The following is a 15,338-nucleotide window of genomic DNA, read 5'->3' as shown; positions in this document are numbered from 1 at the left end:
CGGCCGCGTCGCGAGACCGCGCAGGCATCGCGAGAGCAGCCTGGTGGCGGAAGGGGCCGTGCCTCCCGGGGTCGGAGCGGGGACGGCGCCGCGCGCTCCCACGTGCAAGGTGTGGCGGCCCCAGTCAGGCCCTCGCCGCGGGCACGCCCGTCAGCGGCCAGAGCCCAGCGGCTGTCTTCGGGGTTCGGGGCCCAGAGCGTCTTTACCTGCCAGCTGGCGCCCCAGTGGTGGACCAGACGTCTGGGACCTTCTCAGCGGCCAAGGGGGCTTCAGCTTCACCGACCCTGGGGAAGCGGCCCAGGCACGCGGGGACCTCCGAGCGGGAGCCCCGAGGCCGGCAGCTCCGCCTCAGGCGGCAGAGGGGGAGAGTTTCCCGAAGGGAGAGCTGCCCCTCTGCAGACACGTGACCCCGGTGCACCCCAAACATGCTGTCCCAGTGGACTTGCCAGGGCGGTTGGCCCTTTCCTCGGTAGTCGAGGGATGAGGGCTGCGCGACAAGCCAGGGGTCGGGCAGATAGCTATCTGGAGAGCCGCCCTGGGCCCCGCGCTCGAGCTGGAAGTGGCGCTGCTGCCTCCGGGTCCCCGCGGCCCCCGCCACTGGCGCGACCCTCCGGTTTCTTCCCGGGGCTGCGTGCTGCCCCCGCTCCGCCCAGGGACGTGCAGCGCTCTGGCGGGAGCCTCGGGCCTCGGAGAGCCTCAAGGCACCAGCCCGCAGCACGCCCGGAGGCCCCTGCCCATTCTCGAGCCGCGCGCTTTCCATGCGGGACTGCGACGCCGTGGACGCGGCCCCCTGTGGAGATTAGAGGGCAGGGGGTGAGGAAGGGGGCGCCGCATCGGGGAGTGCGCAGCCCAGGGCCTTGGGCCCAGCAGGCTTAACGCTGTGGCAGGCAGTACACGCGCCGCCGTCCGCCCCGCCGTCCTGGCAGCGGGCGCCCAGACCGGCTTGGTTGCCTGTAGGACCAGCTTGAGACTGCTCAGGGTCCAGGAGAGGGGCGGCCTGCAGCCCGAGCTCTGCAGGGATTTTTCAAAGACTGCTTCGGGCCCACGGCAACACCTGTCCCAACATCATCCTTTTAAAGTGCGCGCATCCCTCCCACGCACGTTTCACTGGAGAAAACCTACATATATTTGTGTCTCCTTTCTGCCTCCCCCCGCGGAACTCCATGGGTGCTGGGGTTTTGCCCGTTACTCAGGGATGAGTCCTCAGCACCTTGAATTATCTGAATGAATAGGTACTGTATTCTCAGGCCTAGGAGACGGTTAGATTCCTGACCCCCTTCTCACATTCCAGGGAGTGGCACTGGTGACTGTCCGGTCCTCCTGCAGCAGCCTGGAAGTCTATTCTCTGCAGAGGGGTTCCAGGAGGGGCACAGCAGTTGAGGGCGAGTCTCCCTCTCCACTGCACCCACTCTTTGGACATACTGGGAGCCGGGTCTCTGTGCTCCAGGAAGGAGACTGAAAGACTCTGACTAGCCCGAGGAAGGACCTAAGATAACCTAAGATACCCACGGAGGGTCCCTAACCAACAGCTCCTCTGGAGTCAAGCTCACGTTTGATGGGCCCCACTCACAGACCTGATGTTTCCAGACAGCCCCTATCATTCCTCCTCATGAGCAGACAGAGAAACATTACCTGACATCTTGGAAAGCTGCTTCCTAGAAGACAGAGCCAAAAGAAACAGGAAAGAGATAATTTGGAGCAATGCTAAGCAGGAGAATAGCTTCAGTGTCTCTCATCCTATTCTCAGAGAAGTGAGGACATTGCTTCTGTGAAATGAGAGAGAGAAACCTCAAGTAACCGGGTGGGAGGTCTGCAGGGGGAGCCGTCATCCCCATCCTACATCATCAGCTACACCAAACAGGTACAGAGGACACTGCATCTCCGCCAGGAAGTACAACTACTTTACTAGGAAGGAAGATTTCTCTCCCGCGGGCAATAGCCCAACCAATCAGGAACACCACAGCTCAGCCAATGAGAAACGCTGCAGCTCAGCCAATGAGAAACGCTGCAGCTCAGCCAATGAGAAACACTGCAGCCCAGCCAATGAGGAGCGTAGTGCCCTGACCTGTTACTCTCCCCCAATGGACTTTCCTTTAGAACAGGCCCTGGCGCTTTATCTCTTCTTCTATAAAGCAGCTCCCTCGTTTGTTCTCTGGATTTGGTTGTGTTATTCTATAGCAGGCATATCCTGAACTGCAATTCTTTTGGCTATTTCTGAATAAGCTTGTTTTGAGGGTAAAATTACAGGAAAATTTGCTTTTTAAGTTGACACTTCCATGAAGTGTCTCTTCTCTAAAAATAAACATTTGTAGAAGAAAGAGCTCTTGGAAATTAAACACTATGACAGCAGAAACGAAAGCCTTGATGGAAGGAATTCCTCCGAAAGCAGAGCAAAAAGATAAAGATGAAAAATGGGAGAGAATACATTTTTATATTTAAGCGCCAATTTCAAAGGTCTGACATCCTAAAATAGGAATTCTGGAAAGAGGTAATAGCAAACTGGGGAGGTGCCATTGGTAGAAACAACTGATTACTGAAATTATCAATGAAATCACTGTCCAGGGCTGAAGGACAGGAGTTTCCAGATTGAGGACCCTCTGAGTGCCCAACACAGTGAATGAAAATCAAGGCACATGGAGTCACCGCATGGTGAAATTTCAAGAGAAGATCCTGAAAACTTCCAGGGAGGAAAAAGCCTCCACTATGTGTAAAGGCTTAGAAATTAGAACGGCTGTGAATTTCTTAACAGCACTAAAAGGGAGGAGACAAGGAAGCAAGGCCTTCCTAGTCTGAAGGAGGAGGTTTCTCACCTAGAGCCCCATGCCCAGGCGAACTACAAATCAAGTGTGAGCACAAAATGAAGACATTTTCAGGTTTGTACTATCTTTAAAAGAACCATCTCCCAGACACCTCGGCTTCACCAAAAACAGGAGAGTGAATCAAAGAAAAAGAATAAATGGCTGAGGAGTACCAACACAAGGAGAGAGAAGGGGTCCTCTGGGAGGTGGAGAGGGAGCTAACGCAAGAGTGTGTGGCTGTGGTCTGCAGGGCCCCCATGCCTGGCCACCCTCACCCCAGAGGGAAGAGGTGGCCCCAGAGAGTCCACAGAGGCATCGCCAGGTGGGTCAGAGCAGCAGAGCCCAGTGTGTGGCTGAGAAGTATGATGCGCCCTAACAGGGTTTACAGGGAAACCTGATGATCCTTTTAGTATAAGGCAGGACCTTTCCAATCCCTGAAAAGCACTAGAGCACAGACCCGCCTGAATCAGGGGAAGTCCATAAACGTCTGCATTGCTGGGCGGGAGGAGGGGTATGAGGGACGTTTCTCCTTCACGTCTTGTTTATCCTGAACTTTGTTTTGTGAAAATTAACACAGGGAAACCTCATTTAAAATGGAGTTGGGCAGGGTTGGGTGGGGGCGGCAGTCGCCCTGTGGCTAAGTGGTTAAGCTCACACGCTCCACGTCAGTGGCACCTGGTCGGGTCCTGGGCTTGGACTTACACACGGCAGCTCATCAAGACATGCTGTGGCGCCGTCCCACATGGAAGAACTAGAATGGCTTACAAGTATGATATACAACTATGTGCTGGGACTTTGGGGTGAAAAAAACAAGAGGAGAATTGGGAGCAGATGTTAGCTCAGGGCCAATCTTCCCAAAAAAGCAGGAAAAAAAAATGGACTTAGGGGGCCAGAAGCGAGAGTTCCCAGCAGCACCACTTGAGGTCAATTACAGGAAAGACAGTTACTTACAGATCCCAGGAGAAGTCGTCAACAGGAAAGAATCATCAATTACAGGGAGAAATGTCCATTGCATCCCAAACAGAAATCAATGACCCAGCAACTCAGCCAATGAGAAACCATCACTGCGGGAACTCTGACGGACTTCTGTTCAAAATAACCCCTCCCAAGTTTCTCCTTTTTGTCCATGAACTAACGTTCCTCTCCTTGTTTGTTGGATTTGCATGTGGTTCACCATAGCACGTGCATCCCGAATTGCAATTCTTCAGTTACTAGCAAATAAACTCGTTTTGCTGGTAAAATAACTGGCTGTTTTATTTTGAAGGTTGACAAGTACCTCGTGTGTATCACGTCCTTTGGTTATGTAGACATGTGACTACACATACACACATACATACCCCCACATACACAAGTATACACACTACGGAGCACACTGTCATCCCCTGGAGGCTGCCTCACACAGCCACTTTGGACATATTAAGCTCTCCCCCGTCCCACCCCGACACCACAGCAACCACCAGACCGCTCCTCGGACTTCCATCCATGGGCTCCATGGGGTCCCAAGGTGAAGGCGCTCGCCCGCTTATCTGAGGCAGGAGGGAGGCGCCTCCTCCGCTTTCTGGTCGCCGTCCCCACGCCGCCTTTGGAAGGAAAAACGACACGCCTGGCCGGCCTGCCCGATTCTCCCTCCGTCGGGACACTTGCCCACACCGCCTGGCAGAGGGGTACACACACCGACCCCTCCCCGCTTGCCCTCGCCCTCCCGGGGGCGTCCGCTGAGCCCGCAGAACTCCGCCACCATCCTGGGCCCTGGGCTGCGCCTCCAGGGGAAGCCCCAAGCCGGACCCAGGGGGGGCGCGCGGAGCCGGGAGGGGCTGACGCGGAGGCCGGCTCCGCCCCGCATCCCTCGCTCCACCTCTCGTCCTTCTCCCCGCGCCTCCTCCCCGAGCCTCTCGCTCCGCCTCCCGCGCCCCCGCCCCGCGCCCGGCCCGCCTCCCGCCTCCTCGGTGCGCTCCTCACCTCCTAGCTGTGGGGACGCGCGGCGACCGTCCCGGCCGGCGCGATGGAGCCAAGCGGCGGCAGCGTGGAGGCCCCGGGCCGCGGCCCGCGGGTGCTGGTGGTGGGCGGCGGCATCGCGGGGCTGGGCGCGGTGCAGAGACTTTGCCGCCACCCGGCCTCCCCGCACCTTCGGGTCCTGGAGGCCACGGCCCGCGCCGGCGGCCGCATCCGCTCCGAGCGCAGCTTCGGTAACGGCCTCTCCCGGAACTCCTTCGCGGAACCCCTTCCTGGCACTACTTCCCGGAGCCCAACCGGTGCTGCCCGAGCTCTGCCGTCTCCTGGCCCGGCCTGCGCCCGGGTTAACCCTGAGTCAGTCTCTGCCCCACCGCTCTTAACCAGCAGAAGTTCACTGGTCCCCGAAGCTCAGCTGCCCGCAGTTAGCAGGGCCCGCCCCTCCGGGGAAGGGGAGCTGTGGCTGTACACAGTTGCCCCTGCTCCACCCCTGCAGGTAGCTCTCCATTCAGGTCTCCCGGGCCGGGCCGTCTCCCCACGTGTCCTCCTAAGGCAGGCGCAGGCCCCTACTCCTGCTCAGGTGTTCCCTTAGCCCGGATCTTACTAGGCCCCCCTGCCTGAGGGACTGTGGTCCTCAGGGACCAGATGGCCCTGGCGCGGGTTTTCAGAGCGTATTTGGGAAGGGCAGGGCTGAGTGTGGTCCAGAAGGCTCAGGGCTGCCATTTGTGGGGAGAGAATCTCAAGGTGGCATTTCCTGTCCCCTCCCAGGTGGCGTGGTGGAGGTGGGCGCCCACTGGATCCATGGGCCCTCCCAGGGCAACCCTGTCTTCCAGCTGGCTGCCAAGTACGGGCTACTGGGGGAGAAGGAGCTGTCCGAGGAAAACCAGCTGGTGGAGACCGGGGGTCACGTGGGCCTGCCCTCTGTGTCCTTTGCCAGCTCTGGGAGAACTGTGAGCCTTGAGCTGGTGGTGGAGTTGGCCACTCTGTTCCATGGCCTCATAGACCGGGCCCGGGAGTTCCTGCATGCAGCCGAGACTCCAGTCCCCAGTGTCGGGGAGTACCTCAAGCAGGAGGTCAGCCGGCACATGGCCCGCTGGGCAGAGGATGAGGAGACCAAGAAGCTCAAGCTGGCTTTGCTGAACAGCTTCTTCAATGTGGAATGCTGTGTGAGCGGGACCCACAGCATGGACCTGGTGGCCCTTGCGCCCTTCGGAGAGTACACTGTGCTGCCCGGGCTAGACTGCACCTTTCCTGGGTATGTGTGTGATGCTGCACCCAGTCAGCCCACCGTGTGCACGGAGTCCTTCCCTGCACACAGGGGGACCCTCCGTGTGCCCCAGACGCCCCCATCCACTGCAGGCCCCCTACATGCTCACAGGCCTCCTCCATGCACCCAGGTCCTCTCCATGCACCCTGACCACCCTCCATGCACCCCGACCTCCCTCCATGCACCCTGACCCCCCTCCATGCACCCCAGGCCCCCTCCAGGTACCCCAACCTCTCACCATGCACCCCGACCTCCCTCCATGCACCCTGACCCCCTTCCATGCACTCCGACCTCCCTCTACGCATCCAGGCCCCGCCATGCACCTCAGACCCTCTCCATGCATCCCAGGCCCCCTCCATGCACCCCGGAGGTCCATTGATCTCAGGTCAAGCTTTGGGAGGCAGGGGAGAGGTGGGAGGGACTCAGGGCCTTTTGTCTTCCCTGTTTTAGAGAGATTGGTTGGTTGTTTCTCTAGTTTGGCTAATTTTAGAAAAAGAAAAGAATTATTTTCAAGAAAAAGTGATTAAAAGAAGGGAATGCACCTCATAATGCTTTCTTCCTCTCTTGGTTCCGAGGCCTCTTATGTGCTAAGCATGTCAACCTCAGATATGGGAAGGCAGGCCCTCTCCTGTGGCTGGCAGCTGTCCCCTCACTGGCACTGTCTAATGGGCTCTACCGGGTGCCCCCCTGGTGTGGTCACTCCAGGCTCCTGCACAGGGGCAGGCACTTGTGACTCAGGAAGCGCTCGGAACTGGAGTCCGGGCGGTGAGGAGGGGGCCCTGATCACCTTGGGAGCTTCGGTCCATTAGCTCTTTTAATCCTCCTGTTAGCCCTGGAGGCAGGAGGCAGGTGTTCAAATTCCCGTGGTCGACTCAGGAAACCACAGGGGGAGCCCACTCCCTTCTTGCCCTCCTTCCCAGTGCGCCTCCTGCGGCTGAGCACAGCCGGAGGGCCTATTTCAGTGTCTTGTTCTCTGAACAGTGCCAACAACTTTGTCTCTCCCAGGGGCTACCAAGGACTCACAAACCACATAATGGCCTCCCTACCCAGGGACATGATGGTTTTTAACAAGCCCGTGAAGACTATTCACTGGAGTGGGTCCTTCCAGGAAGCCGCGTCCCCCGGGGAGAGGTTTCCAGTGTTGGTGGAGTGCGAGGACGGAGCCCGCTTCCCAGCGCATCACGTCCTGGTCACCGTGCCCTTAGGCAAGTCTATCTTTCGTGTCAGGTTTTCCTCCCGTCCTCATTCCAAGGGCCCCTGGCCTCTGGCTTCCTTCTCCCTCAGTTGGTTCTGGGGCGTTGCTTGGCCACTAAGCTTACATTCTCCTCTAAGTCTGGGAGCACATTGTTCTGTTGTGTTTTGTGGCAGTTGCGTGCTTTGGAATTAAGTTTCACACTAAGAGAAAACCTAGGTCAGTGTCCTGCTCCTTTGGAGGTAATTTATGGAAAGGTGGGGCTGCCTCCGGAGGGTCTCCAAACTGTGCTTTCTTGGAGGCGGGAGAGGGCAAGAGCCCGGTCTCAAGGTTAGGTCCTGGCGGAAATCGAGGAAGGAGTCATGTGTACAAGCCTATTTAACTCTAGATCTGAGACTTTAGACAGAGGTCTTTGAGTAGGGGATGGCACTTTGATGAAAGATGGGGAAGGCTGAAAGCCATGTTATGCCTGTGTTACCTTATTGCCCCTCAGGCAGCCTGGGAATGCATCTGTCCACATCCCCTGCCTGACAAATGAGAATAGCGATAAGTCGCTTAATGGCTCAAGTTCACAAAGCTGGACAGACAGGGACTGCTGTGGAGGGCATGGTGAGCCCTCCATGGACCCCAAGCCTCATGCCATGGAGCCTCATTTCCTGTTGGGCTGTTCATCCTTTTCTGCCTGATACTCGAGATATCTGTGTCGCAAGGAGATTGGCATGAGCTGCGCAGATTTCATCCCATTGTTTGACTTTGGACTAGGTTTATCTTTTTTCCGTACAGATTAATGTTTATGTAGCTTCTAGATAAAGTCTGTATATTTCAGTGCTACCCCAAACTGTCCTGAGCAGTGTGGCCTGCGGAGGGTGGAGGCGGAGGACTCAGGAGCCAGAAACGGTCTCTACAGAGCAGTTTGCGTGGGGTGTTCGCATTGTCCTTGACTGACCATGTGGCCCCGTGGCTTTCATGTCCCTTTACAGTGGTGCTGGTCACCTGAGGCTGAGTTCCGACAGTGGGTCCCTACTGGACAGCGTGTGTTTAGAGGCGTCTGTCTCTGACTCCTCTGACAGGGGTCTGGGCGGGTCCCTGTTGCTGTCGATTCCAGTTTAAGAGATTTATGTGGTGTCAGTTGATCCATTCATGAATTCCAGGTTTCCTTAAAGAGCACCTGGACACCTTCTTTGAGCCTCCACTGCCTGCTGAGAAGGCAGAAGCGATCAGGAAAATCGGCTTTGGGACCAACAATAAAATCTTCTTGGAGTTTGAGGAGCCCTTCTGGGAGCCGGACTGCCAGCACATCCAGGTGGTGTGGGAGGACACATCGCCCCTGGAGGACACTGCCCCTGAGCTGCCGGCCACCTGGTTCAAGAAGCTTATTGGGTTTTTTGTCCTGCCTTCCTTCGGGTATGTATGCCCTCAGGTTTCTCTGAGGAAGCCTCAGGTGTGATCTCTGAGTGGGGGCTGGTTCATGGGCCTTGGTTTGGTTGAGGACCTAGCAGTGTGTCAGTTTACCGCGAGGTGTTTCTGGAGGGTTTCATGGGTGGGGACCCCAAGGGCACCCACAGCACTGGTGACAGACACCTTGGGCCTGACCCCTGTAAGGACAGACAGAAGCTTCCTGTGTGCAACCTGTTGGCATCTGTGGGGCCAAGAATGTGCGGTGGACCAGAAGGTGTGTTCAGTTGTGAGGAGGTATTCACTGAAATTCTCACGAAGCTGGGCTGGTAGGTTGCAGAAGAAATTGGAAACAGGGATGTGTCTATAACCAGGAGACAATACTTGAACCCAATGCAATCATTGGACAGAACATCCTTATAAGTCGTGGACTCACAGACCCATAAATGGAAGGCTAATTATATGGCCCAGCTATTCAGCATGAATAAAGTGGCGTGTGGGCTTGGTGCTGACTCAGACAGCAAGACCACGTGCACCTTAGGGAGGGAGGGACTGATCTTCCCAGCAAGAGTAAGACACAGCGTGTTGTGGTCAGTTGACAGATGTGACTCCAGGTTTCTGTGCAGAGATGTGGCAGGATTGGGACCATGTTGGCTGCCTGGAGGACTCAGGATGAGAAGGGAGGTGCGATGGGCTTGCCAGAGCGCTCGTCCCCAGCACCGCGAGAGCAGGATGGCTGGGGCTGTCTCGCCTGCTCCTTCAGCCCGTGGATGGGGCCCCATGTGTCTCCTTTGCACTGAAGGTAGAGCTGGCATCCAGGGGTTTGGAGACATGCCTAGGGTGTCGGGTGGGCAGTGGAGCGGTGACCGGGTGTGCTCGGCCACCTGCTCCAGGCCCAGCTCTGCAACCTCTGCTCTGTGCACAGGATGTTGGTGGAGACGACGGTCCCGGGAACACTGGGCACCCTTGTGGGACACTGTGGCCCGGGGCAGTGGCTCTCACACTTTTTGGTCTCAGGACCCTCTTTTATAGTCTTAAAAATTATTGAGGATCCCACAAAGCTTTTGTTTATGTGCATTGTATCTGTACATTCACCACGTTAGAAATTAAAACTGAGAAATTTAAAGACATTTATTCTTTAAAATGATAGTAAACCTATTCTGTGTTGGCATAAATAACATTTGTAGTGAAAAATAACTATGTTTCTAAAACAAAATACACTGAGGAGAGTGGCAGTGTCGTGACTTTCTGCAGAGCTCTGTGACGTCTGGCTTTGGGGAAGACGGCTGCATTCTCACGGCTGCTCCTGCATTCTGGTCGAAGTACATGAAGTGTATGTGTGGTTGGGAAAAGGAGTAGTATTTAAATACTGTAGTTTTCGGATAATTGTGGGTATTGTTTGATATTTCACCAAAACTCAAGAAGTGGTAGTTTCTTAAAGGTGGAATGTGGAGTCTGAGCCACATCAGTGCGTGTCGGAACGTGGTTACACGCAGATCCCTCTGTCCATCTCACACTTTGAGTAGATCTCTTGCCCATCCGTATTTTGGTCACTTGGAAAATAATGGTTCATGCAGTCTTCCAAATGTTGATACAGTTCATTGTACAATATCAAAAAATTACATTAATAATACCACCACTGATCTCGGAAAAGTCTCTCAGTATTGGGACCCCATCGAGCTGCTGGTGGCTGATAACAGGTTTTCTGAAATTCTCACTTTTGCTGGAGAGCTTAAATTGTGTCACGAGCAATGAGTCCTCGTGGTAGTTTTCCATACGATGGACACACTTTGGTCATTTTCGAGACAGTGTCTGCCAGACCCGGAGCCGGAACCCCGCAGCCCGGCCGGCCGTTGTCTTTCCAGGGAGATGGGGTCTGAGCGGCCATTCGCAGAGGAGCTTCCTGCCCCTTCTTATCCCATCACATGGAATGTCGGTTAACAACCTAATGCTCCCTCAGGGACCTTCTCAACCGATGCTGGCATCTTTACTGCATGTCTGTGGCGGGAAGAACACCGTGTTTGCTGTATGGTTTGTGTCGTGGCCTCGATTCTGCTGACGGACAGCAGCTCACCCGTCAGTACAAATGCTGACAAGTGGACACGGCAAATGTCCTCTTGGTGTTAGGAAGAGGGTTCTGTCCTCGCAGATCCCCTGGGTCTCGGGGCCCACACTTGCAGAACTGCTGACCTGGGTGGTGTTGGGAGCTCCCTGCATGTCACTGGGTCTTTACCCAGAGACCCGGGTGACTGTGGGAGAGCTGGGCGGGAACGTGGCCGTTGCAGTGGTGTTCTCTCCACGCAGGTCTTCCCACGTCCTCTGCGGGTTCATCGCTGGGCTCGAGTCCGAGTTCATGGAGACTCTGTCGGATGAGGAGCTGCTTCGGTCTCTGACCCAAGTGCTTCGCAGGGTGACAGGTACTGAGCACGTGTGGCCACGGCACCACCTCGTGCTCCTTGCTGGCCAATCTCGAAACAGGAACCCAACCTTTCCTAGCAGAGAAGAGCTGAGTTTGGCTCTGAACCTCCGGGGACTTTCCTTCCTTATATTGGGGGTCGCTGAGAGTTCTTGTCTTTGGGGAACTGAAATGGCTTTGCTAACACTTTGAAATTCTCTTTTCTAAACTCTGCCACCAAAATAGATGTGGCTTTTCTGAGAGCTTCACAGATGAAGCAACTTCTGCTCAGGAGAGCACAGTGGCACCCTGGGTCATGCGTGGTCACTCAGCACTCAGCCCCCAGGTGGTGCTCCCTGTTGGGGAGGCTGCCTCTCAGGGTGTTCCCAGTCGAGTGGAGGGGACGAGAGCCTCTTATTCATACCCTCCATGGCTTGGTTTTCTTCCCGGTAGCTCTTTTTATTTTAAACTGCTCAGACTTTATGATGAAAGACCAGTTGCAGACATGGACAGGAGGACTGGTTAACATGTGGCCTCTCTGTGGTTCAGGAAACCCGCAGCTCCCGGCACCCAGGAGCGTGCTGAGGTCACGCTGGCACAGTGCCCCATACACCAGGGGCTCCTACAGCTATGTGGCCGTGGGCAGTACCGGGGACGACATTGACCTGCTGGCTCAGCCCCTCCCTATGGACGGCAAGGAGGCCCAGGTATGGTGATTCTTGAGAATAATTGTAAAATATTATTCTTTTCAGAATTATACATACACATAGCTTAAAGCGTCGGAGCTTTCTACAGTGCTGGCTAAGAAAATAAAACGAGTCACAGTGGCTGCTGGAGGGCACCCCCAGCGCCTGCTGCCTGCTCTTCAGCTGGGTCTGGTCTCTGCACTGACCATGACTCTGAAGGACACTGCTGTGCTACCACTTTTTACAAACAGCTACTTTTGGAAAACTCAGATGTACAGAGAAGTGGGCGGAGCCGCTGGCTGAGGTCCAGCTTCATGGCTGCCTCCCCACGTCTCTCCCGCACCTGTGGTTATGAGCACGTCCACAGGGGACTGCGCTTTATCTGCACGTGGGTCAGTGAACGTCTCTGAAAGATAAAGGACACCCTCTTAAGATGTGTAACTAGAGTCCTGTCATCACGCTTAAAATTCACAACTTGGCTAAAGAGGAACATATTCCCAACCCGTGGCGCTCAGTCTCCAGGGGCTCTTTTGGTTGGCTTGTTCGATGACATCCCTCCCTGGGCTTTCAGGTGAGGCGTCACCGATCGACTCCTCACTGTGGCAGCTGAGGTTTGAACGTTCTCCCGCCTCTCCCCACCAGCTTGCCCATCTCTCGTCCTCCCTGGGTGGCAGGGGATGACTTTGGGGAGGCCGCTGGGCAGTGTGCACAAAGTCTTTGCTCCAGGGCCATCCACACCGGAGCTGCCAGCGGCCAGGGTTTTTTCTGCCTGTTTGTAGATGTGAGTGTGGGTGTGTCTGTGAGTGTGAACCAGTGTGTCTGTGTGGGTGTGTGCGGGGCTCAGTGTTCTGTGTGCTTCTCTGTCTGGGCTCCACTGGTTGTCTCTGTCATCTCTCCTGCCCCTTCCTGTGCACAGGTGTCTGAGCTTCAGCTTCTGGGGGTGCAGCTGGAGCTTGCCCTGCACCTTTCACGCCTGCCAGGCCCTCAACCAGGACCTTCTTCCGCCACCACTGTCCTGGCACTCCCTGTGCCTTGCTCCTGCTCTGGACCCTGCTCTCTGTTTGATGTCATCTCTTGGTTTGCTGCCTTGCTTTGTGAGAGCGTTTATTCCAAAAGCTTCCTTAGAAAGGGGTGCATGGGAGATAAATTCTTAGAGAAAGTTTGCATGCGTGAAAATGGCCTTTTTTCTACCCAAAGTGCAACTTCAGGTGTTCCAATCCTGATTGCTATGTAACTAACCGCCCCAAAACCCAGTGGTGGAAACAACTCCTTTGTTATGCTGACAGATTCTGTAGGTGGGCACAGTGGGATGGCTTGTTTCTGCCCCGTGACACCTGGGGTCTCAGCGGGGAAGACTTGACCACTGGCAGTGACTCGGGGCTGGGGCCGGGTCACCTGAGGTGGCTTCTCTCACGTGGCTGGCCCTGGGCTGGGTGCCTCAAGGGCTGCGCTTGGCTGGGAAGTTGACTGGAGCACCTGCCTTGGCTTCTCTGTGTGGCTAGCTTCCTCAGACCATAGTGGCCTCAGTGCGGTTGCGCTGCTCGTTGCCGCCTGGGGCTTCGGCGCGGACGTCCCAGTGGGGTGAGAAGCCACACTGCCGCCTATCTCCGAGCTAGAGACTCAGCAAGTGCCACTTCTGCCACACTCCACTGGCCGAAGCCGTCACAAGCCTGCCAGACGCAAGGGGGACGCAGACCCCACCTTTCTGTGGGAGCAGTGTCCAAGAATGAGTGCCACGTGAAAGCCCCACATTGCGTCTAAGATCCTGGTTTGAGTCCCGTCCCTCCGGTGAAGACGTTCTTCAGGGTTGTGGTGGGGAAGTGCACAGCCATTCAGGTCCCTTTCCTCCTTGTGTCATCAATGTTCATATCCCTTGGAAGCTCAGGAGAGCGTCAGACCCCAGGCTAGCTGTTGCTCCCTGGGTCCGCTCTCACTGTGTGCCTCACGCTCCAGCACACGGTCCCTCTTCTCACATCTCCCCTGGGCCATGGCTTCCCTGGGAGCCAAGCACTTGGTCGGCGGGAAATTCTCTTGGATTATGTTATCTTCTGTTGTCTTTTTTTCTTTTCTCTTTTTCTGGGATTTCTGTTGTTTGGATGTTGGACTGCTGGATTGGTCCTCGAGTGTTCGTATATTTTCCCTCCCAATTTCCATCTCTTGATTTTCGCTCTGCATTTTGGGTGATGTTCTCCACATTGTCTCCCAAACCGTCTGCAGAGTCTTCCACTTTCGGTCGTGTTTAATCCAGGGGTGCTGCTGTCTGCCGCATCCTCGCTGTCATGCTGCTTTCTGTGGTGCCCGCAGCCAGGCCTGCTCTTGTTTCCTGACCACATCAGGGTGTGGGATTAAGGGAAGAACAAAGCCACACCCACCATCAGCTCTGTAGCCACAAGGGAAAGGTGTATGCCTTGCACTCGACCCTTGGCGCCCGTTCTAACCCTGCCCGTCTTTGCAGCTCCAGATCCTGTTTGCAGGAGAAGCCACACATCGGACGTTTTACTCCACCACGCACGGCGCTCTGCTGTCTGGCTGGAGGGAGGCTGACCGGCTCATCGCTCTGTGGGACCCACAGGTGCAACCACCTGGGACCAAGCTCTGAGCCCTCCCCCTCGAGCTCTGAGCCCAACTCTGCTCCTCCTGTGCCAGGGGGAGGCCGCACCACCCTTTTCCTGACAGACAGTGTTCAGCCTGGCTTGAGATGTGGGGATGTTCACGTAAGCAGGGATCAGCTCTCTCCTGTCTCACGTCTGTCACTGGAGTCCGGCTAGGGCCGAGCTGGAGCTGGGCGCACAGTCTTCCTGGAGAAGGGAGACCTGGGACACTGACGCTGGCAGTGTGCACATAAAGTATTTTAAATCCTCCTGTGTCCAGAGTCATGCTTATGCCTCAGCGCTACAGCACCTGTCCCTTCTGTCTTCATCTTTGCCCAAGTCATCACAGGGCCCTATGTCCCCATGTGCGTGGCCCACCTCCCCTGGGTGCTGTGGCTGCCCTGCGCCCTGGGCATCTTCCAGTGTCCCCGAGTTCTCATTGCTGATGCCTGGACTGCAGCGTAGCTGACAGACCTCCCGTTGTCATTGACAGACGCTTCGTCAGCACCTGCTGTGTGGTGGGATGGGCGAGGGCCAGTGGGTGGGGACACGTGTATGCAGAGCAGCAATTGTCCTGACCTGGGGGCCAGGGCTTTCTGGGGGAAGTGAACAGTGAGGCCTTGAGTGCAGAGGAGCTGGTGGCTGGGTGTGGTGGGGTGAGCGTATCAGGGCGTGCTGGGCGGCGCTGTTGGGGTGAGCTTGTTGGGGCACGCCGGGTGGTTTTGGGGTGAGCGTGTCAGGGTGCCATGGGTGCTATGCTCAGCTGCCCCCATCTTACCTCAGTGCATCCTCAGTGTCCCAGAGAAAGAGTTGCACTGGCCCTGTTTCCCGGCTCAGGAGAGGACAGAATGTCCAGAGGTCAGGTTAGTGATGGCCCAGTCTCACGGCTGACAGGGCAGGGCTGGGGCGTCTTTCCAGAACGGGCCCCGGGGAGGCTGGTGCCACTGCGGGGCAGTGCTCCGGAGAAAGGCGCAGGAGCCGCAGAGGCCGGAGCTCCACGCTGCAGGCAGTGGGGCTGCTGGCCTGGTGCCACCTTGAGGTCAGTGGCTCCTGTCCCTCCTGGT

The 15,338-nt window shown here is 56.2% G+C and overlaps 1 protein-coding gene across 1 annotated transcript; it reads left to right on the top strand.

Annotated features, from left to right (window-relative positions):
* The first annotated feature begins 4,587 nt into the window (after window positions 1-4,587).
* Window positions 4,588-14,550, top strand: PAOX (polyamine oxidase). Its single transcript, XM_014856886.3, has 7 exons — window positions 4,588-4,984; window positions 5,517-6,003; window positions 7,021-7,220; window positions 8,359-8,611; window positions 10,907-11,019; window positions 11,547-11,704; window positions 14,139-14,550. Exons 1-7 carry the CDS (start codon window positions 4,801-4,803, stop codon window positions 14,280-14,282), a joined length of 1,539 nt encoding a protein of 512 aa, XP_014712372.1. The 5' UTR covers window positions 4,588-4,800; the 3' UTR covers window positions 14,283-14,550.
* The last annotated feature ends 788 nt before the right edge of the window (window positions 14,551-15,338 follow it).

Source organism: Equus asinus, chromosome 2, assembly GCF_041296235.1.
Source record: "Equus asinus isolate D_3611 breed Donkey chromosome 2, EquAss-T2T_v2, whole genome shotgun sequence".
Classification (NCBI taxonomy): Eukaryota; Metazoa; Chordata; class Mammalia; order Perissodactyla; family Equidae; genus Equus; species Equus asinus.
Note: the sequence above shows the minus strand (reverse complement) of the source record. Positions and strands in the feature narration are given on the sequence as shown.

What these genes read in the sequence shown, in the direction of transcription:
- PAOX (XM_014856886.3), top strand. Translation starts at nt 4,801, where the DNA reads ATGGAGCCAAGCGGCGGCAGCGTGGAGGCCCCGGGCCGCGGCCCGCGG. An exon ending in CCTGGTCACCGTGCCCTTAG is followed by an intron (nt 7,221 to 8,358) that starts GCAAGTCTATCT and finishes CATGAATTCCAG; the next exon opens with GTTTCCTTAAAGAGCACCTG. An exon ending in TTTGTCCTGCCTTCCTTCGG is followed by an intron (nt 8,612 to 10,906) that starts GTATGTATGCCC and finishes CTCTCCACGCAG; the next exon opens with GTCTTCCCACGTCCTCTGCG.